This window comes from Pelophylax lessonae, assembly GCF_965119305.1.
Source record: "Pelophylax lessonae genome assembly, chromosome: 4".
In the NCBI taxonomy this organism is placed as follows: domain Eukaryota; kingdom Metazoa; phylum Chordata; class Amphibia; order Anura; family Ranidae; genus Pelophylax; species Pelophylax lessonae.
Window position 1 is genome coordinate 382,639,669 of NC_138771.1, and position 23,805 is coordinate 382,663,473.

Genomic DNA, 23,805 nt, shown 5'->3' on the forward strand with positions numbered 1-23,805 from the left:
CATCTGTCCACAGAATATTTTGCCAGTACTGCTGTGGAACATCCAGGTGCTCTTGTGCAAACTGTAAATGTGCAGCAATGTTTTATTTGGACAGCAGTGGCTTCCTCTGTGGTATCCTCCCATGAAATCCATTCTTGTTAGTGTTTTACGTATTGTAGATTCGCTAACAGGGATATTAGCATTTGCCAGTGATTTTTGTAAGTCTTTACACTCTAGGATTCTTCTTAACCTCATTGAGCAGTCTGCGCTGTGCTCTTGCAGTCATCTTTACAGGACTGCCACCCCTAGGGAGAGTGTTGAATTTTATCCATTTATAGACAATTTGTCTTACCGTGGACTGATGAACAGCAAGGCTTTTGGAGATACTTTTATAACCCTTTCCAGCTTTATGCAAGTCAACAATTCTTATCGTAGGTTTCCTGAGAGGTTTTTTTAAGAGGCATCATTCACATCAGGCAGTGCTTCTTGTGAAAAGCAAACCCAGAACTGGTGTGTGTTTTTTTTATAGGGCAGTGCAGCTGTAACCAACACCTCCAATCTCATCTCATCGATTGGACTCCAGTTGGCTGACATCTCACTCGAATTAGCTCTTGGAGATGTCATTACTCTAGGGGTTCACATACTTTCTCTTACGTCCTCTGACAGTCGCCGCCCGATGGTATTAGCCTTCACTAATGGGTAATGGCGCCCTCTGCTGGAGCAAGGCTAGGCAGATTATTAATTGGTTAATACAAAAAACTTTTAATACCTCGGCATGCCACTACGGGGTTTATTCCTCAGCCATTATCCTGAACCCGATACAGATTACCTCAGTTTTATGCTGCCTAGATTAGGAGCAGGTTAGGTCTTCCTGGCCGGGATCTAGTGTCTGTTTTTTTTGTTTATTTCTCAAAATTTTTGTTTTTCTGTGCACAATTGAATTTTATTTCTCTCACTTTAACTAATTAGTCGGGGATTATTTTCCTAGAGGACTACAAGTGACTGCAGAGTTGGGCCTCGCACTGGGTATTATAGATCCTTATGGAGTCCCAGCCTGCCAACGAGCGCCACAGGTTACTGGTACGCCCAGGCCTCGCAACGACCGTGCCCCTTGGAATGGGGAAGAGCCTGCGGAGCTGCGTCTTTACTGAGGGTGTCTCAACCTGGATCGCCCGCATGTTGCCAGCATCCCTTCTTGGCTGACGCCACCCCCACTTAGGGTGGGAGGTCTCCCGTATAAGAGCGGTGCCTGCTTCCTGGACTGGTGAGTACTGATCCCCCTTGTCCCTGGGGACTTTGCGGGGTTAGTGGGCCCACTCTTGGGGGATAGCAGGGCTGTTGGTCTCTGTGGGATTCCCCTTCTGGCTGGCTTTGGGTTATTTCCCTCCCTCCCTGTCCCTGCTGGGGGCACTATATGTGTTACTTGTATTACTGGGGGGGGGGGGGGGTTGGTGCTCCATAGCTTTGAGGGTCTCCCTGAGGTCCTCTGTGGTAGCCAGAATGCGTGTATGCGCTTCTTTTGCTGCTGTTTAGAGAGGCTGCCATGTTTACTGTGGGCAGAACACTGCGCTCTGTGTAAGGGCAGCAGCCATGTTATGATACTGCAAAAAATCCCGATTGGGCGCCATCTTAGTTGTGGGCACATGTCTATTAAAGGCAAGCGGCCATTTTCCCTGTGTCCCTTTATATAGCGTTTCCATAGGCACCTTTTGTCTGGGCTCGAGGGCTGGGCGTGAGGACACTTCCTCCTTCTTCTCACATCTCCTCAGAGAATGCGCTGGTGGGAATTACTGACAGGCTGGGGGATTTTTACACAGAATTCTGCCTTCAGCGGGAACCCACGATTTAAAGGGCCAGCGTCCCTTTTAATTTCTATGGCAAATGTGGACTCCCAGGACAACAAATTCCCTGCAGACCTGGGGGGGGGCTTTGGGTTCCCCTGAAACCTATTCCATGGCCTCTGTCTGCTGCTCTTGCGACTTTGGCGTCCAAGGTGAATCTGCTGATGTCGGAACGCTCTTTCAAAAAACGTCCTCCCAGTCCTCTGACTCTGAGCCCAAATTGTTTGCCACGGACGATGGCCCCCCTGAGGGGTACCGGTCCTCCGTTTCTGAGGGAGTAGCACGGGATCGTGCTGCGGTGGATGCTCTCTTTAGAGCCATTAAGGAAACTCTCAATCTTGACTATGAGCCATCTCTGTCAAGTAAGCAGTCCGCTTTTGGGTTCCAAAGACCACAGAAGTCAGGTCAGATTTTTCCCTGCCCATAGGAATTTCACGAGATTGTGAATGACCAGGCGGCGCATTGAACATGCTGGTGGTGCCTAGGCGTTTTTCCCACAGCTATCCCCTTTTTTTTTAGGCCGTGGACAAACGAATGGTGTCCCCTAAAGTGGAACACACTGTGTCTAGGCTGAATAAGTCCACCTTGATGCCAGTGGGGGATTCTCCGGTGTTCAGGGATCCGGCTGATTGGCGCATGGAGGCCCTTTCCCGCAACATTTACTTGGTGGCGGGTCCCCTGCCTACACCTGTTTGCCTCGGTGATGGCCTCTCACGACATGGTCCAAGGTGCTTCGGAGCTCCCTGGGGGCGGAGTCGGCCTCTCCGACTCCCCTTTGACACAGTGGATCAGATCACCCAGTCTGGGATGTACCTGTGTGACGTGGCCTCGGACGAGGGTCCGTTAGTCGCCTGGTTGTCCGCGGTCGTGATTTGCCGCATTACCTGGTTAAATAGCTGGTCGACTGACCACGCTTCTAAAAAGTTGGTGTCTGATGTCTCCTATGTGGGGTGTCGTCTTTTTTTGGGTTACTCTGGATGTGTTGATTAAGGGGCTCACGGGAGGTAAGAGTACTCTGTTGCCCCAGGTCACTGAGGGTAGGTCCTCCCGCACGCGGTGGGGGCTTCCTTCAAACTCAGCGTAGTTGCTTTCGTGCCTTCGGGTCGCAGGATAAGGGTAAACCCTTCTGGTGGCCACAAAAAGCCGTGGTCAGGTACGCCAGAGGCCGGTCAGTCTGGATCGGCAGCCCAGTTTCCCTCTTCCTGAAGGGACACCCTCATCGTTGTCGGGGTGGGGGGATGTCTGTGTTGCTTTCAGGAACCCTGGTTGTCCAGCATTCAGGACAGGTGGGTTCACGAGTTGGTTCGTTCAGGGTACAAGATCGAGTTTTGTTATAGACACTCAGACGGGTTCTTCCCGTCCAATCTCCAGCTGACTCCCAGTTGTCTCAGGGATCTCATGGGGGTGGTGCACAATCTGCTTGCCCATGGAGTCATTGTGCCCGTTCCTTTCACGGGACAGGTTTCGCCTTTTTTTTTGCCAACCTGTTCATGATGGAATCCATCCGGTCTGTGCTGATGTCGTTGAGGCCCGGGGACTTCCTGGCCTCCATCGACTTGAAGGATGCATCTCTGCACATCCTTATTTACGAGGGTCATCAGAGGTGTCTCCGCTTTGCGGTGGCTGGGGGGGATTACCAGTTTGTGGCGTTGCTTTCTTGGTCTCGCCTCGGCTCCCAGGGTTTTCACCAAAGTGTTGGCTACTGTTCTAGCTTTGCTGCGTTTTAAAGGGCATTGTGGTCCTCGGTTACCTGGACAACCTTTTGTTAAGGTCAAGCGCCTGTGTGACTTTGGCGAGCGATCTGGCTGTGACAGTTGAAACGCTCCAGGAGTTAGGTTGGACAATCAATTTTCAGAAGTTGGCACTGGCTCAAACTCGTCTTCAGTGCCTGGGATGGTCCTGGACTCTGCTCAGGCTCGAGTCTTTCTTCCGGAGGACAAAATCGGGACCCTGCAGGACGAGATCAGGACCCTCAGGGGCAACTATCTCTCCTCTTTGCGTTCTCTGGGTCTGATGGTTTCTGCTTTTGAAGCCGTCCGGTTTGCTAAATTTCACACCAGGACTCTGCAATCGAAGTTCGGTCGGATATCTTGTGGTGGCTCCGGTCGCCATCCTTGATACAGGGCCAGACCTTTCCGGCCTCTGCTGTGGGCGATACTAACCACGGATTCCAGCCTGTTGGGCTGGGGCGGTGTTCTGGGTGCGCTTCGTGCCCAGGGGACATGGTCGGCGGTGGCGATTTCATTGCCAATAAACGTTTTGGAGCTCTGTGCGATCAAGCTTTGTCTGTTCCGTTGGTCGTCTCCGCTTCAAGGGTGTCCGATCCGTGTACAGACGGACAACGCCACGGATGTGGCTTCTCTCGATCACCAAGGGGGCACCAAGAGTGCCCGGGCGGCCGGGGAAGTGGCAGAGATCCTGTCTTGGGCCGAATCGCACGTTCTGGTGATCTCGGCTGTTCACATTCCGAGTGTGGAAAACTGGCAGGCGGACTAACTGAGTCGCCAGACTTTGGACCAGGGAGGATAGTCCCTGTATCCGGAGGTGTTTTCGCCTCCTTTGTGCCCTGGGGGACTCCGGACGTGGATTTGTTCGCGCCCTGGCCCAACTACAAGGTGGATAGATTCGTGGCCAGAACTCGCGATCCTCTGGCGGATGCCATGGATGCGTTGGTGGTGCCTTGGCACCGGTATCTGCTGCTGTATGCCTTTCCTCCGATTCAACTGTTGTCCAGATTCCTCCGCAGGTTGGTGTCGGAACAGAGGTCAGTCATTCTGGTGGCCCTGGACTTGCCAAGGCGGTCCTGGCACGCGTAGATCATTCAGGTGATCGTCAAACCTCCCTGGCGTCTTCTGCTGCGAGATGATCTTCTGTCTCAAGGGCCGATCTTCCATCCTGCTTTGCAGTCTCTGGCCTTAACGGCGTGGCTGTTAAAAGCCAGGTCTTGAGGGATAGAGGTCTTCCACAGGCGGTCGTCCCGACCTTGATAAAGGCTTGTAAAGCTACCTCTAGGAAGCTTAATCATCACCTGGAAAGCTTAGATCGTCTGGTGCGAATCGCATGGGTTTCATCCTCACTCCTTCTCATGGCAAAGGTTTTGGACTTCCGGCTGGAAGGCGTGGATTACCGTTTGGCACTGCCCATGGTCAGGAGTCAGTTGTCGGCCTTGGTCGTCTTTTTTTCAACGACCCTTGGTGTCGCCTTCTTTGATTTGCACCTTCATTTAAGGTGTGCGGCATCTGGCTTCCCCAAGGAGGGCTCCCTTGCCTCCCTGGGATCTAAATGTGGTTTTGTCTGTGTTACGACCTCCCTTTGAGAACATCAGAGAGATTCCTCTGTCTGTGTTTTCCCAAAAAGTTGCTTTTCTGGTGACCATCACGTCAGCTCACAGAGTGTCTGTCTGAATTGGCGGCTTTGTCCTGCCGTCTCCTTCTCTGGTGCTTCATAGAGCTTAAGTGATTCTGCGACCCAATCGGTCTTTTTTTCCCTAGGTAGTGGTTGTACCCCAATGGGGATATCGTGTTGCCTTCGCTCTGTACGCTGCCCAAACATCCCAGGGAACTTGCCTTGCATTCCTTGGATGTGGTCCGGGTGGTCAGAGTTTACCTGTCTGCCACGGAATCTGTTCGGGCAATCTGATTCCCTATTTGTTCTTCCTGAGGGACCTCAGAAGGGATCGGCCGCCTCTGCGGCAACCATTTCTAAGTGGATCAGACGGACGATTGTTCAGGCCTCTTTTGTTAAGGATCAGGTTCCTCCTTTACCGGTAAGTGCCCATTCTACCCAAGCCGTCAGCACCAATTGAGTTTTTCGCCATCAGGCTTCTGTGGCTCAGGTGTGCAAGGCGGCGACTTGGTCGTCAGTGCACACTTTCACAAACTCTACAACATTGATGCTTTGGCAAATATAATTTTTGTAAGATCTTACCGTAAAATTATTTTCTTAGTCCTCTGACAATTGCCGCCCCATCCCTCTGGTTTTTTGGATCTGGGGGTTGTTGCCTTTCAGTACTGCTTTCTACAAACTGAGGTAATATGAGATTGAGTTCAGGATAATGGCTGACGGATGGCCCCATAGTGGCATGCCGAGGTATAAAAAGTTTTTTGTATTAACCTAATAATCTGCCTAGCCTTGCTCCTGCAGAGGAAGTCATTACCCATTAGTGAAGGCTAATACCATCAGGCGGCGACTGTCAGGGGACTCAGAGAAAATTATTTTACGGTAAGTTCTTACAAAAATTCTATTTTTTTCACCTGCACTGTGAATGTTTACATGGTGTGTTCAATAAAAGCATGGCAACACTTCATTCTTTGTGTGTTATTAGTTTAAGCAGACTGTGATGTCTATTGTTGTGACTTAGATGATCAGATCACATTTTATGACCAATTTGTGCAGAAATCCATATCCTTCCAAAGGGTTCACATACTTTTTCTTGCAGCTGTATGTATGTGTATATATATATATATATATATATATACATATATATATAATAGATCAGGGCTTCCCAAACTTTTTTGGGCCGAGACCCACTTCTGAATACAGTTATTTTTCGGGACCCACTTGCTTGTAATTGAATATTGTAAAGCGCTACGGAATTTGTTGGCGCTATATAAATGCAAATATTAATAATAATAATGCATATTTTAAAGGGAGGGGGATGTTAAATTAAAAATATCAATCAATTTATTTTTGAATACACTTAATATTTAAATAAATATAAGGCTATATGGCACTCCCAAAGAGAAAAAGTGACCGCACTCAGAGATGAATGAACTTGAAGTGTTTATTCCCATTCATAAAAGACAACGGTGCATCGAACAGACATGGACACGGTTGACATGTTTCACGACTCTGTAGGTCGCTTACTCCTAACCACCTATATGGCACTCACCATCCTTCCTCTCCCAGCGGTCCACAGTGAAGGTGAAGCCCCTGTTTGCCCTCTCCAGTGCCCAGCACACCTCACCCAGAGTCTCCATGATGAGGAGCTCTATGCTGGTCTTGGTGTCCTGGCTCTTCTCCTTTAGATCCTCTACTGGGGTCACAGAAGCTTCCATAAACTCCTGACACCGCCAGGCCACCTGGTCCTCCTATCACACAAGGCTGCTGTCTCTGTCCGCTATAGGTGATAGAATCCCGCTGCCAGTCTAGCCACCACCGCTGCTGCCAGCAGGACCGAGGAGCTGGCTCTGCACCCCATGAACATATCCTACATAACAGCCCACATACGTACTCACTGATGCAAGTATCCTCCTCGTGGGAAATGCAGACCAGCCTCCATAAACTGCGTGGGCGGGGTACTGAATCCATCTCGATTTGACTGTTCTGGCTCTCCGTAATTTGCGTGGACTCGCACAGCACAATTTAAGCAGGCCCACTCTCAGTGATTTCCGGCTCATCGCGACCCACTCAAATGCAGCTCGTGACCCACCAGTGGGTCCCGACCCACAGTTTGGGAACTCCTGTAATAGATAGTCAGGTCCATAAATATTGGGACATTGACACAATTCTAATCTTTTTTGGCTCTATACACCACCACAATGTATTTGGAATTAAACAAACAATATGTGCTTTAACTGACTTTCAGCTTTAATTTGAGGGTATTTACATCCAAATCAGGTGAACGGTGTAGGAATTACAACAGTTTGTATATGTGCCTCCCACTTTTTAAGGGACCAAAAGTAAGGGGACAGATTTGGTTTGACAGCTCTCATGACTGGATGGCGACCATTCAGGGGTATTCCCTTTATCGCAGAGATAGAGAAGGTAAAAAAGGGGGAGGGGTATGTTTGTATATTAAGAACAGTATACAGGTAAATATGAGGGATGATATTAATAATGGAGCTATGGACGAGGCAGAATCCCTATGGGTAGAGCTTCAAAGGAAAGGCACGGTGGGGAAGGTAATATTGGGCGTATGCTATAGGCCCCCAAACCAGAGGGAGGAGGGTGAGGCAGACCTCATGTTACAAATAGGATTGGCAGCAAGGATGGGAAATGTCATTATAATGGGGGACTTTAATTATCCAGATATAGACTGGGCAGAAGGAACCGCGCATTCAGCCAAGGCTCGGCAGTTCCTAAATGTTTTGCAGGACAATTTCATGGGTCAGATGGTGAATGCACCGACAAGAAACAATGCGGTACTTGACCTACTGATTACCAACAATACAGACCTGCTCACGGATATAGAAATACGGGACAACTTAGGGAACAGTGACCATAGGTCAATTGGTTTCAGTATTAATTACAGTAATAGGAAACACAAGGGTAATATAAGGACACTGAATTTCAAAAGAGCCAATTTCCCTAAACTGCGCTCACTGCTAGAAAATATCAAATGGGATAGAACCCTGGGAACAAAGAACACGGAGGAAAAATGGGAATGCTTCAAGAGCATACTTAACAAGGGGGTGGGCCAGTGCATTCCACTGGGAAATAAATTTAAAAGAGCAAAACTAAACCCTGGGTGGCTAAACTCCAACATAAAAATGTATATTAGAGCTAAAGAAAAGGCCTTCAAAAAATACAAGACTGAGGGGTCATTGGCAGCATTTAAGCACTACAAAGAGTGCAATAAGAAATGTAAAGATGAAATCAGGGCGGCTAAAATAGAACACGAGAGACATATAGCGGAGGAGAGTAAAAAGAACCCCAAGAAATTCTTTAAGTATATAAACAGTAAGAAAGCAAGGCCAGAACACATTGGCCCCATAAAAGATGATAAAGGAAAAATGGCCACTGAGGACAGAGAAAAGGCGGAAGTGTTAAATAATTTCTTTTCTTCAGTCTTCACAAAGGAATCGGGGGGCTACATGAACCCCGCTTGTAAGGCCGAACTAAATAATACACCTCAGGAAGTGCCGCCATGGCTAACAGAGGATAGACTTAGAGCTAAACTAGAGAAACTTAACATAAATAAATCCCCGGGACCGGATGGCTTGCACCCAAGGGTTCTAAATGAGCTCAGTCAGGTGATTGCCAGACCATTATTCTTGATCTTTAAGGATAGTTTACAGACAGGTATGGTGCCAGCTGATTGGAAAAAAGCCAACGTGGTACCAATATTTAAGAAGGGGCCGAGATATATCCCGGGTAACTATAGGCCGGTCAGCCTAACATCTGTAGTCTGCAAAATTTTGGAGGGGATGATAAGGGACCACATACAAGACTTTAGTAATGAAAACGGTATTATAAGTAGTAATCAGCATGGATTCATGAAAAATCGTTCTTGCCAAACCAATCTATTAACCTTCTACGATGAAGTGAGCAGCCACTTAGATAAAGGTAAGCCTGTGGATGTGGTGTATCTGGACTTTGCAAAGGCCTTTGACACCGTTCCCCACAAACGCTTACTGTACAAACTAAGGAAGGTAGGTATGGACCATAAGGTGAGTACCTGGATAGAGAACTGGCTCCAGGGGAGAGTACAGAGGGTAGTGATTAATGGGGAGTACTCGGATTGGGCGGGTGTGGAAAGTGGGGTCCCCCAGGGTTCTGTCCTGGGACCAATCCTGTTTAATTTATTCATAAATGATCTAGAGGAGGGGATATCTAGTACAATCTCAGTATTTGCAGATGATACTAAATTAGGCATGCCAATATCTTCTATGCAGGATGTGGAAATCTTGCAAGCAGACCTGAACAAAATAACGGAGTGGGCAACTACATGGCAGATGAGATTTAATGTAGAAAAATGTAAAGTAATGCACTTGGGGGCCAGAAACCAGAAAGCAAGCTACTCACTAGGGGGGGAACCTCTGGGTGAGTCTAGGATGGAAAGGGACCTGGGGGTACTGGTAGACAACAGGCTTGGAAGTGGCATGCAATGCCAAGCCGCTGCAAGCAAAGCCAACAGAATACTGGGTTGTATAAAAAAGGGGATTCACTCCAGAAATAAAGAGATTATTCTTCCACTCTACAAGACTCTGGTCCGGCCACATCTGGAGTATGCTGTCCAGTTCTGGGCACCGGTCCTCAGGAAGGATGTGCTGGAACTGGAGAAAGTCCAGAGAAGGGCAACAAAAATAATTAGGGGAATGGAGGACATCGGCTATGAGGAAAGACTACAAGCACTGAACCTATTCTCTCTGGAGAAGAGACGCTTGAGGGGGGATATGATATCAATGTACAAATACTGTACTGGCGACCCGAGCATAAGGAACAAACTATTTAGAGTAAGGGAATACAATAAGACACGTGGCCACTCACTAAAACTAGAGGAAAGGCGGTTTAACCTTAAAGTGCGTAAGGGGTTCTTCACTGTAAGAGCGGTAAGGATGTGGAATTCTCTTCCGCAAGCAGTCGTATCAGCGGGGAGCCTTGATAGTTTCAAAAAACTATTGGATGGACACCTTAAAGACCACAACATACAGGGGTATACAATGTACGGTTAAAAGCAAACACACACATCATAGGTTGAACTGGATGGACTTGTGTCTTTTTTCAGCCTCACTAACTATGTAACTATGTAAGATTAACAATCATAAATCAAACTCACTTTTTAATACTTGGTTGCAAATCCTTTGTAGTCAATTACAGCCTGAAGTCTGGAACGCATAGACATCACCAGACGCTGGGTTTCATCCCTGGTGATGCTCTGCTAGGCCTCTACTCCAACTGTCTTCAGTTCCTGCTGGTTCTTGGGGCATTTTCCCTTCGGTTTTGTCTTCAGCAAGTGAAATGCATACTCCATTGTATTCAGGTCAGGTGATTGACTTGGCCATTGCATAACATTCCACTTCTTTCCCTTAAAAAACTCTTTGGTTGCTTTTGCAGTATGCTTCGGGTCATTGTCCATCTGCACTGTGAAGCGCCATCCAATGAGTTCTGAAGCATTTGGCTGAATATGAGCAGATATTGCCCGAAACACTTCAGAATTCATCCTGCTGCTTTCGTCAGCAGTCACATCATCAATAAAAACAAGAGAACTAGTTCCATTGGCAGCCATACATGCCACTACCACCACCATGCTTTACTGATGAGGTGGGGTATGCTTTGTATCATGAGCAGTTCCTTTCCTTCTCCATACTCTTCTCTTCCGATCACTCTGGTACAAGTTGATCTTGGTCTCACCTGTCCATAGGATGTTGTTCCAGAACTGTGAAGGCTTTTTTTAGATGTTTGGCAAACTCTAATCTGGCCTTCCTGTTTTTGAGGCTCACCAATGGGTTTACATCTTGTGGTGAACCCTCTGTATTCACTCTGGTGAAGTCTTCTCTTGATTGTTGACTTTGACACACATGCACCTACCTCCTTGAGAGTGTTCTTGTTTGGTCCAGTTGTGAAGGGTGTTTTCTTCACCAGGGAAAGAACTCTTCGGTCATCCACCACAGTTGTTTTCCGTGGTCTTCCGGGTCTTTTCGTTTTGCGGAGCTCACCGGTGCGTTCTTTCTTTTTAAGGATGTTCCAAATAGTTGATTTGGCCACACTTATGTTTTTGCTATATCTCTGATGGGTTTGTTTTGTTTTTTCAGCTTAATGATGACTTGCTTCACTGATGGTGACAGTTTTTTGGATCTCGTATTGAGAGTTGACAGCAACAGATTCCAAATGCAAATAGCACACTTGAAATTAACTCTGGTCCTTTTTATATGCTCCTTTAAATGGGATAATGAGGGAATAACACACACCTGGCCATGGAACAGCTGAGCAGTCAAGTGTCCCATTACTTTTGGTCCCTTAAAAAGTGGGAGGCACATATACAAACTGTTGTAATTCCTACACCTTTTCACCTGATTTGGATCTAAATGCCATCAAATTTAAAGCTTAAAGTCTTCAGCTAAAGCACATCTTTTTTGTTTCACGTCAAATCCATTATAGAGCCGAAAAGATTAGAATTGTCGATGTTTGAATATTTATGGACCTGACTGTATGGTTCATGAATTTGAAGTTTCTATTTTTTATTTTAATTTGTCTTTAACCACTTCCATAAAGGCCTGTTACACCCCCTTCCTGCCCAGACCAATTTTCTGCTTTCAGCGCTCTCACAATTTGAATGATAATTACGCTGTATCCAATCAAATTTTATATCCTTTTTTGTCACACGAATAGAGCTTTCCTTTGGTAGTATTTACCAATCACCACTGGGTTTTTTATTTTTTGCGATATAAGGGGAAAAAGGAGCGAAAATTGTGAAAAAAAAGTTTCTATTAAAAATTTTTGCAAATAAGTATTTTTTTTTTTTCTTTCATAAATTTGGGCCAAAATTTATACTGCTACATATCTTTGGTAAAAATAACCCAAATTAGTGGATTTTAGTCTGTGTGAAAGTTAAGTCTACAAGCTATGGTGCCAATCATTGAAAAATTATCACACCTGATGTACCGAAGGCCCATCTAATTTCTTGAGTCCCTGAAATGTCAGGACAGTACAAATAACCCCCAAATAACCCCTTTTTGGAAAGTAGACATTCCATTTTATTTAGTAACAGTAACAGGCATGGTTATGGCTGTTTTTTTCCTACAATTCTTGGGAAAGTGAAGTTTTTATTTTTTTTTTTTATGCAAAATTGTCAAAAGTTATTTCTCACACACAGTATATGCATACTTGCAATTACATCCCAAAATACATTCTGCTACTCCTGAGTATGGCAATACCATGTGTGAGAATTTTACACAGCCTGGCCACATACAGAGGCCCAACATGCAAGGAGCACCGTCAGGTGTTCTAGGAGCATAAATTACACATATAATTTCCTAACGACCTATCACACTTTTGAAGGCCCTTGAGCACCAGGACAAAGGAATTACCCACAAAATGAACCAATTTTGGAAAGCAAACACCCCAACACATAATCTGAGGCTTGGGCTGCAGACGGATACTCTGAGGCTTGGGCTGCAGACGGATACTCTGAGGCTTGGGCTGCAGACGGATACTCTGAGGCTTGGGCTGCAGACGGATACTCTGAGGCTTGGGCTGCAGACGGATACTCTGAGGCTTGGGCTGCAGACGGATACTCTGAGGCTTGGGCTGCAGACGGATACTCTGAGGCTTGGGCTGCAGACGGATACTCTGAGGCTTGGGCTGCAGACGGATACTCTGAGGCTTGGGCTGCAGACGGATACTCTGATGGGCTGCAGACGGATACTCTGATGGGCTGCAGACGGATACTCTGATGGGCTGCAGACGGATACTGTGATGGGCTGCAGACGGATACTGTGATGGGCTGCAGACGGATACTGTGATGGGCTGCAGACGGATACTGTGATGGGCTGCAGACGGATACTGTGATGGGCTGCAGACGGATACTGTGATGGGCTGCAGACGGATACTGTGATGGGCTGCAGACGGATACTGTGATGGGCTGCAGACGGATACTGTGATGGGCTGCAGACGGATACTGTGATGGGCTGCAGACGGATACCCGTGATGGGCTGCAGACGGATACCCGTGATGGGCTGCAGACGGATACCCTTGATGGGCTGCAGACGGATACCCTTGATGGGCTGCAGACGGATACCCGTGATGGGCTGCAGACGGATACCCGTGATGGGCTGCAGACGGATACCCGTGATGGGCTGCAGACGGATACCCGTGATGGGCTGCAGACGGATACCCGTGATGGGCTGCAGACGGATACCCTTGATGGGCTGCAGACGGATACCCTTGATGGGCTGCAGACGGATACCCTTGATGGGCTGCAGACGGATACCCTTGATGGGCTGCAGACGGATACCCTTGATGGGCTGCAGACGGGTACCCTTGATGGGCTGCAGACGGGTACCCTTGATGGGCTGCAGACGGGTACCCTTGATGGGCTGCAGACGGGTACCCTTGATGGGCTGCAGACGGGTACCCTTGATGGGCTGCAGACGGGTACCCTTGATGGGCTGCAGACGGGTACCCAGGCTATTCTGATGGGCTGGTGACAGAACCTCTTTATTCTGGGGGGGGGGCGGGGGGCGCGCGGCACAATCAGTGTGTGTTAGTGTGCACTGTAGTCGGTAACTAGCTGTTACCGCAATCTCCTCCTCGCACAGGATCAGTGTGGGAGGAGGAGAACACGGTGACCGCTAGTTACCGTGGTTTTGTTGACATTGTGACCGGCTGTGATTGGACACAGCCGGTCACGTGGTAAAGGGCCAATTTAATTGTCTTTTTACCCTGATCGGGGATGGAATGTGTCAGTGACACTCTCCATCCCTGATCGCTGCTCTGTGCACCGTCCATGAGGACAGTGCATGTGGCTGGCTGTGATTGGATACAGCTGGTCACATGGTAAAGCCCCATTTTTTTTAATTGCCTCTTTACACTGATCAGGGATGGGCTGTGTCTCGAGGGACACGCCGCATTCCTGATCGCCGCGCTGCGTGCCCCCTGGGGGGCGCAGGAAAGCGCTGAGAACGGGCGGATGTCATATGACTTCTGCCTGGTGGGACAGAGGGTTCCTGCTGGTGTCATTTCCCTATAAGCTGGTAGGGAAGTGGTTAAACTATGTGAGCCAAAAAGATATGAGACAAGACTCGATTTTTTTTTTTCGTGGCTCCACATCCCCAAATAGTTTGGAAAAGGATGAAGAATAGAGGAAATTGGGACTTCAAAGGTAGCCATTCATAACTCCAGGGAGAAATTGACTATAGTTTTTTTTTTAAATAAAAAAAATATACATTTATTTAGTCATCATACAGTGGGCTCTCTTACAACACAAGGGAGAGGCCTATGAGAATACCCGTTGTATATTTAAATATGTGATACCAAATGAAGTTCTCTAGGTTCCAAGGGTATCTCCAAAAATCGCAGGATTGCTACGTGTTTCGCTTGTAGCTTCTTCAGGTGATCCTGGTCAATACTGGGAGATGTAATTATACAGTACATTAATCTTCATGCATCTTATTATATTTACACAGTCCTTTCACAACACTTAAGACCTAATATAATAATACATCAGAATAAACAAAGAATAATAAGCTAAAAACGAAAAAAAAAAATATGCATATATACATATACATGTACATATGCGCACATTATATAATGTAAATAAATGCTAGCGGTATACCTACCAAACTTCCACAGGGAATAGGAGTAGAAGTGGAGCATCTGGAGCCATAGGAGAGAATAAAGATGTGTGGGGGGGACCTAAATATTCCTACCCCAACAACCGGGGAGGTCAAGGAGCCTGCACGCCATGCCTTGGAATTCCAAGTTCAGGGGTGTCAGCTGGAAGTCAACACCTATCATATACGGTGAAATCAATAAATGTAGCATCTGGTTGGGAAGATATAGTAAATCATTGAAAACCGGTATCCCCATAGGTGCATGCATAGTCATGCGTGCAAACCATACATGCAGATATGCAAACATATTGGGAACATAATGGGTAGATTAAAGATGGCATATTCTAAAGGGTTTCTCCAGTACTTCATAAAAGATAAATAAGATCTACCAAGTATGTTTGTGTGTGTGTGTGTGTGTGTGTGTTTATATATGTATGTGTGTGTGTGTGTGTATATATATATATATATATATATATATATATATGTATATATATATATATATATACATACATACACACACAGAGGAAAACAGATTTCGTCTCCAAATACGGAAAGTTTTCTTCACCGTAAGAGCTGTGAAAATGTGGAGTAGACTCCCTCCAGAAGTGGTTCTGGCTAGCTCACTAGATTGCTTTAAAAAAGGTCTGGATTCTTTCCTAGGTGTACGTAATATAAATGGGTATTAAATATTTTTTTAGGCAACGTTGATCCAGGGAATATCCGATTGCCTCTCAGGGGATCGGGAAGGAATTTTTTTCCCCTGCTATAGCTAATTGGATCATGCTTTGCTGGGGTTTATTTTCGCCTTCCTCTGGATCAACAACGGATATAGGATTGTGTATATGGGATTGTAAGGTTGGGTTTTCAATATTGTTTTTTTTTTTTTTTTTTTTGGTTGAACAAGATGGACTTGTCTTTTTTCAACCTGACTAACTATGTAACTTTTTCATTTCGTATCACATGATATTTACATATACTATGGGTATTCTCATAGGCCTCTCCCTTGTGTTGTAAGAGCCCGCTGTAGGTTATGTTTTGTGGAGATATTGCATCTATTTTTTGTGTTGATTGTATATAATCTTTTAATGATGACTAAATGTATATTTGTTATATAAACACAAGTCTATTTCTCCCGGGGGTTATGAGTGGCTACCGTTAAAGTACCAATTTCCTCTATTCTTCATCCTATTCCAAGTGGTTAAACTAATATACAAAAACAACTTGAAGCATTACCAATAAAAGCCCTGTATGATACAGAGCTGAAGTGTGTATGCATTTATATGCCCACACTTCAGTTCTTTATCATCTGAATTCAAATTCTTGCTGAATTGATAGGCTTACAGAGGGAAAATGGGGCAAACATGGGCCTGGAGTTCAACTTGTTAAGGAATACAGTTTATTGCATAGTTCTGTTTTTAGTTTGATTCTTTTTGCAATAAAAGACAGAATTTTAATTAGCCAACGTCTCTAGAATGCATGTTTTGAAAATGAGAAGAGTTGTTGCTTTGTGATATGCGTTACAGCTGTAGCTTTCATATATTTTCAGGTGTGGAGCACGAGTACATGTGAGTTTGTTCGTACACTAAATGGGCACAAACGTGGCATTGCTTGTCTACAATATCGAGATCGTTTAGTTGTAAGTGGATCCTCGGACAATACCATCAGGTAAACTGGTAGAATGAATGTAAAAAGGCCCTTCTCTGTATCTCTTCACTATAACTACTTTAATAATCAAATCTTTCTTTTTCACAGATTATGGGACATAGAATGTGGAGCATGTTTACGGGTTTTAGAAGGACATGAAGAGCTGGTCCGGTGTATTCGATTTGATAACAAGAGAATAGTCAGTGGAGCATATGATGGGTATGCATTATTTAAACAGTAACACGTCCCCCCCCCCCCCCCCCCCCATCCACATTTAGGGCACAGGGTCCTTGAACAGCTGCCACTTAAGGACTCCTTAAGGACTCGACACTTGACAAACTGTAGGCCAGCCCTATGGAGCACAGCCTCCCCAATGACAAAAATACTTAAATTTTTTTGCTAGTGTTAGAAGAATGGATGTCTTTCTCAGCTCTACTGATTTTGAGACCTTTCTTTAAATTTGTTAAATCGTAATTCAACAACCTACAGTTGATTCAGATCCACCTCAATAGTTATGGAGTCTCCCCAATACAGCTTTGAATGCGTATTCCCCTAGCCAGCATACTAATGGTTCTTACTGTGACAATCCTGCTGAGCCTTTGCCCCCTGCATTATAGTGCTTTCCCGACTAGTCTATCTCTAGAAGGGTATAATTTGATAGATTCACGGTAAAGCAGCAGATGTAAATACCACAACAAAATGTCCAAAGGTATGAAAGAGTGACAAAGTTAAGTATAATCTCTTTGGTCTCCTTGCAGTATTAAGAGTGAATGATAGTTGGTTTAAGACAAAATCGCCTATAGTAATATAAATCCTCTACACAAATAGCATTTAATTATAAATATTGAGGTTTTCAAGGTACATACATGTAGATAAACAGTAAAGGGTGGCAGAGTACACAAATTTCTTACAAAAGTATATAACGAATAACCTATGAATCGCAGATAAACACTTAGTGCAATTGTGTTACAAAGACCTAGTATAGTGGAACTAGAGCTTGCATGCAAATTGAAAAAAATCAAATGGGCTATGAGGTAGGTTTCCCACCGAGGTGCAACCAGAGAAATAACAGACCACCAAATTATTAAATAAGATGGTTTTGGCACTTTGTTACCAACTGGGGTATTCTGTGGGTGGTAGAATAACATGGTACAGGTACATAGTTGGTAAAGTTGACTAAATACACCAGTCTACCCTGTTAAATGTGTTTCTCTGTCGCTCATTGACAGACGTAGTCCTCGTTGATTAATAACAACTCGGGTTATACTGCCCTCTACAGGAGTAGGACTAGACAGGAAAGAAAACGTTCTGGCCACACCCTAGGGGCAGTCCCAGAGGGTATATCCTCTCACTTCCTGCTACAGCAAATCAGTTTTTTTCTGTCTAGTTAGGAGTAAGGACCTAGATGCCTTGCTAGGATCTTCGGTCCTGGCAGGATTTTTTTCTTAGATTTTTTAGACAGCTCTTTTCTCCAGTTTCCTGTGAGATCTTCAAGCAAGTAAGCTTGGGCGACGGGCTGGATGTTAAGATCCAGTGGTCACCCCAGTTCAGCCTACGAGCGCGTGCAGGCCATAGCTCCACGCTGGGTCGGCCACGACATAGTCCCACTGGACAGGGACTGACCCTGCGAGTTAAACGTCTCGCCTGGACGCCAATGACCAACAGAGTCACGGCATCCATATTGGTCGACAGCCCCCCCCCCCCCCCCCACCCCGGTGGAGAGGGGTTCTGTCAGGAGTTGGCGCCCGCCTGGTTCCGGTATGGTGAGTAGTATATTCCCCCTCTCCCCCTGTCGGGTTTGTGGTGGACGCGGGCCCCTCTCTGGGATGGTAGGATGGATCTCCCCTCTATCCTATAATAAGTCACAGATCCCCCAATTTGAGTGTGATTTTTGTGAAAAATAACCAGGAGGCTTGGTTTGGGAGCTGACGATCTAAAGTCATTGTAAGACTGTAAGGATGACTGAAGTCAGTGGCAGCACTAAAAGGTCGTTACTATTGAAGTAATAGGTATCCTACCTGTCAGAGGCACACAGGCTGATGCCTATGCCTGAATTCTGCAGTCCAGATCGCCATTCCTCCAGCTTCCATGGGCTGCACAGCACTGTTTTGTGGCATCTCCTGACGACTCACGGACCGCATGCGGCCCGCCAGGGTCCTGTACCGCCGGCCAGGCTTATCACCATTCAGGGTGAAGTTCGTGGGGCCGATGCACTCCCGCAGGCCGCTAGGCCGAATACAGACATCCCGCAGGCCGCTGCTAGCCGCCGCTATCCTAACAGGCCGCCGCCATTGTCTTGCAGATCGCACGAGGCCACCAGGTTGGCGTAGCCTCGTGTCTCCAGCATGGGGGCGGCCATGTTTGAGGTGACCAAACACCTCGTGGAGCCAGGGGGAGGCGCCGGAAGGCGTGTTAAGGGGCGGAGCCGCCTCCTTTACCCAGGAAAAAGGGCCAAAGACTTCCTGTCTGTAACAGGACAGCACTGAGCAGGCTGATAGAAAACTTCTGTGCATCAGGGATGAGCCTTGGGGTCTCTCTCTCTCTGTGGGGTCCAAAAAGGCAGGTAACACTGAGGGGCGCTGTTGCGCTGGGGGATTACAAAAAAAAAAAGTTTACTTTGTCATTTTTTTTTTTTTTTTTTGTCGCTGGCAAATGTCTTGTATAATCATTGACCCTGCCGCATATGTATCCCCACCTGATCCCCTCAAGGTGGCCGCAGGACCCTCCAATACCCCACTTGTTTTTAATGCATTATCGGCAGTTTTGGAGTCTTTGGTATCCCGGGTGGAGGTGGCCTGTCAGGGACGGGGGTCAAGAAGCGACCCCCGCCTACCCCTATTTTTCATCTGATACTTCAGATACGGATTCGGAGCTGGTCAATGCAGCTGCAGGTCCCTCTTATGGGGCTGTTGTCTCAGGTAATGTCTCCTCAGCAGTGAGGAGAACGTTTCTGCCTCCGCCATAGCACAAGAGTGGTGGATGCACTAGTTGTGTCCGTCCGGGAAACCTTTAGTCTTGAGGTTACACCGGCAGAGGTAGCTGAGACTGAAATTCCTTTTTGGTACTTGTTAGCCTACCAAAAGGGCGAAGGATTTTCCTTTACCCAAATGGGGTCCTTTGAAACGAACCCCTGCTATTTCCAAACGCATGGCTAGGCGCTATCCGTTTGAGGAATCCCTCTTTAAAGGATAGACGGTACCACCAGTAGTGGACTCACCAATTTCCAAATAAAGCCACCATTATCCCGTTGGGAGGACGCTGCGTCCTTTAGGGATCCGGTGGATCGAAAAAGTGGAAGCGGAATCCCGCGTCATTTTTTCCCTGATAGGGGTCAACCCTTAGGCCAGTGGTTGCCATTTAGTTTGGTTTCAAGAATGGGTTGGCTAATCTCCCCTTTCAAGGGGATCGCTTGTTTGGTTGAGATTATAAAGGATCTCACTGGGGGCAAGAGCACTGTCTTGCCACAGACTGCTAGGATAAAGGACCTCGTAACTAACGAGGACCTTCCTTTTCTGCTCATAAAGAGTTTGTTCGTTCTGCGAGGGCGGGCGATAAGGCGAAACCCTCCAAAGCCCCTTCAGAGGGTTTTCAAAGGGCGCTGGTCGGCTAAACAAAAAGTCCGGCTCAGCCAAGCCTGAAGAATACAGCCTGATGCGCCCCTACCCATCTCTGGGGTGGGGGGATGTCTTCACCGGTTTCCGGATCCATGGCTTGTCAGAACCCCGGACTAAGGGGTTCGCGAGGTCATACGGTCAGGATACAGGATCGAGTTTCGATCACTTCCACCGGTGCGATTCTTCCCTTCTAACATTGAACGGTTTCAGGGGTTCTATTCGAACCTGTTCACAATGCCCAGGAAAGAGGGCAAGGTGCGTCCAATTTCTGGACTTGGGGAAAAATGGAGTCCATCCGAACAGTGGTGGCCTCCCTGCATCAGGGGGATTTCCTGGCGTCCATAGACATTTAGGATGCCTATCTTTATATCCCCATCATCGCAGGACATCAGCGTTTTCTTCGCTTTCCCAAAGATCATCCCTGGTTCCCACCAGGAGACTGAACTATCTGGGCCTAATGTTGGATACATCCTGGGCAAGAGGGTTTCTCCTTGCGGAGAAACTCCAGAAGGTTCAGTCAACGATTCGAATGTTGCTGTCCGTCAATTGGCTGGGACTGATGGTGGCCGCCTTAGAGGCAGTACCGTATACCCAGTCTCATACCCGAATTCTCCTGAAGGAGATTCTTTTCTAATGGAATCAGAATTCCGATTCCCTGGACAATCAGATCCGGTTGAGCGAGCGGACCAGGGAGTCTCCGATGCTCAACTAGGGGAAGTCATTCCTTCCGATAGTATCCAGGTTACCAATAAGGGTATCGGAACTGAGAGCGATCAGATTTTGTCTGATTTACTGGACCGAGCAGCTCTAGAGCAGCCCGATTCGGATCCAATCGCACAATGCCACGGTCGTGACTTATGGTGGAAATCGAAACGACTAGCATCTTTCGTTGGACGGAACGGTTTGTTCCGGATCTCCCCGCAGTGTTCACTCCGGGGGTGGGAAATCGGCAGGCAGATTATTTCAGCCGTCAGATTCTGGATCAAGGGGTATGGCCTCTTCATCCAGAGGTATTTCACTAGCTGTCCCTTCATTGGGGCACCCCGGATGTGGATCTGTTGGCACCTTGGCTCAACAGGAAGGTGCGGAGGTTTTTAGCTCGCACCCGCGATCCTCTAGCGGACGCAGCAGAAACGCTGATCGCCCCGTGGGGACAGTATCAGCTACGGCATGCCTTCCATCCTCTCAAGTTACTGCGGGAACTTCTTTGCAGGATAGAGGTGGAGGGAATTCCAGTTACTCTGGAAATTCCGGACTGACCTCGTCGAGCCTGGTACGCCGACTTGGTGAGGCTAGTCGCGGACACTCCTTGGAGACTTCCTCTCAGGGAGGATTTGCGGTCTCAGGGACCGATCTTCCATCTTGCTTTACAATCGCTGGCTTAATGGCCTGGCCATTGAGACCCAGGTACTGAAGGACAAGGGAGTGTCAGCTTCAGTTATTCCTACCTCTAGTTAAAGCAAGGAAAGCGACTTCCAGCACATGGAAGTCTTATATTGCGTGGTGTGAATCTCTTGGATTTCCCCCACATACCTATTCGGTGACCCGAATCTTGGTCTTTCTGCAACAAGGGGTTGAGCAGAAACTGTCCTTGAGCACTATCAAGGGTCAGGTTTCAGCGTTAGCAATCTTCTTTCAGAAACCTTTGGCTAATCATTCCTTGGTGCGGAATTTCATCCAGGGGGTGCGACATCTGGCTCCGCCAGTGCGTGCACCCTTACCGCCTGGGATCTTAATTTAGTGTTGTCGGTTCTTCAGAAACTTCTCTTTGAAGATATTAGGGAGATTCCCTTGCTTACATTATCCCAGAAGGTGGCCTTTTTGGTGGCCTTTACTTCTGCACGCAGGGTGTCAGAACTGGCCGCATTATCTTGTCGTTCCCCATATCTGGTGGTTCATAGGGATAAGGTGGTTCTTCTTCCGAATCCATCCTTCCTTCCTAAAGTGGTTTTCAGAGTTTTCATCTGAATAAAAATATTGTTACCTTCCCCGTGTCCTAAGACTAGCCATCCTTGGGAGTTTGCATTACACTCCTTGGATGGGGTTCAGACAATCAGGGTACACTTGACTACTACGAACTTGTTTCGTAAGACGGACTCACTTTTTGTGATCACGGATAGCCCTAGAAGGGGGTTGCCTGTGTCTGCCGCGACCATCTCTAGATGGACCAGTCAGACGGTGGTACAGGCTTATTCTATTAAGGGTCGGAATCCTCCGTTTCCTGTTAAGGCGCACTCTACTCGGGCGCCTAGTGCTTCCTGGGTCTTCCGCCATCAGGCGTCAGCGATCCAGGTTTTCAAGGCGATGACTTGATCGTCGGTTCATACCTTTACATCATTTTATAAAGTTGATGTGATGGCATCGTCAGATGCCTCTTTTGGCCGCAAGGTTCTGCAGGCCGCAATCTGAGGAGACTGTTGGTCTACCTCAAGGGTTTGTTGGGTTTTTCACTTAGGTCTCATCTTTTTGCTCGATGAGTCCTTGATGCTTCTGGTTGGCTCCGGTTGGGCCTTCTGGATTTTGATTTCTGTTATCCCACCCCTCATTTGTGGTACTGCTTTGGGACGTCCCGAGTTGTTATTAATCAACGAGGACTACGTCTGTCAATGAGCGACAGAGAAAAATTGATTTTTGTAAAATCTTACCGTAAAATCCTTTTCTCTTAAGCTCATTGACAGACGTAGTACCCGCCCCTTGGGTTAAATTCTCTAAACACTGCTTTGTGACATAACTGATTTGCTGTAGCAGGAAGTGAGAGGATATACCCTCTGGGACTGCCCCTAGGGTGTGGCCAGAACGTTTTCTTTCCTGTCTAGTCCTACTCCTGTAGAGGGCAGTATAACCCGAGTTATTAATCGAGGACTACGTCTGTCAATGAGCTTAAGAGAAAAGGATTTTACGGTAAGATTTTACAAAAATCCATTTTTTTCTATGTCACTACCATTTTCCATATCCCCGTATGTTGTGTATGTTACAAGCACATCTAAAAGTTTTTAAATCGACACTCCTGCCAACACCAACTACTGTGGAAGGGAATGCCACATCCTTACCACTCGAACAGTAAAAAAACCCTTATGCAGTTTAAGGCTATACTGCTTCTTGTCCAACTTCATTGAGTGTCCGTGTGTTGTCTTAGTAGACCGAAAAATGGATAGTGTCCTTGTAATGCTAGAATCACAATTTAGATGTTTGTATGTTATCATATCTCCTCTTAGGCATTCCTTTCCCAGGGAGAACAAAGTTAATGTTTTTAGTAGTTCCTCATAACTGATGTCCAATCCTAACCCCAATACCCCCCCTCCCCCACTCACTCACTCACACACACACACACCCACCCTTATTAACTTTGTTGCCATCACTGACCAGAACTGAATGGCATACTCGGGATGTGGGCAAACCATGTTTTTTTTTTAAGTTTAAATTCATGGTTTTCCTTCAGAGGTTCTTCCTCTAGCAAGTAGCTGGCATTCATATTCTTAGCCCCCCAGTCCATACTTACATTTTTTTAGCATTGAACCTCATCAGCCGTATAACTGGCTATCATTTTTTTCTTCATTATTCATTACTGTAGGCCACATTCAGGATATACTGTGTAACAAAATCCAACATCCTAAAATATTTCTCAAACAAGAGCAACATAATAGAGTAGATCCCAACTTTCACCTGACTGTCACACACTTAAGACATATACAGTAAACGCATCATAGGAAATACCTATATAGTAATTATTTA

The 23,805-nt window shown here is 46.7% G+C and overlaps 1 protein-coding gene across 2 annotated transcripts in view; it reads left to right on the forward strand.

The window, feature by feature from the left end:
• The window catches only part of FBXW11 (F-box and WD repeat domain containing 11), a 565,949-nt gene that overhangs the window by 320,962 nt on the left and 221,182 nt on the right, over positions 1 to 23,805 (forward strand). For both annotated transcript variants that reach the window (XM_082256216.1, XM_082256217.1), the window contains 2 exons: positions 16,362 to 16,480; positions 16,568 to 16,678. In XM_082256216.1, coding sequence (XP_082112342.1) covers positions 16,362 to 16,480; positions 16,568 to 16,678 — 230 coding nt within the window. The remainder of the gene's footprint in view (positions 1 to 16,361; positions 16,481 to 16,567; positions 16,679 to 23,805) is intronic.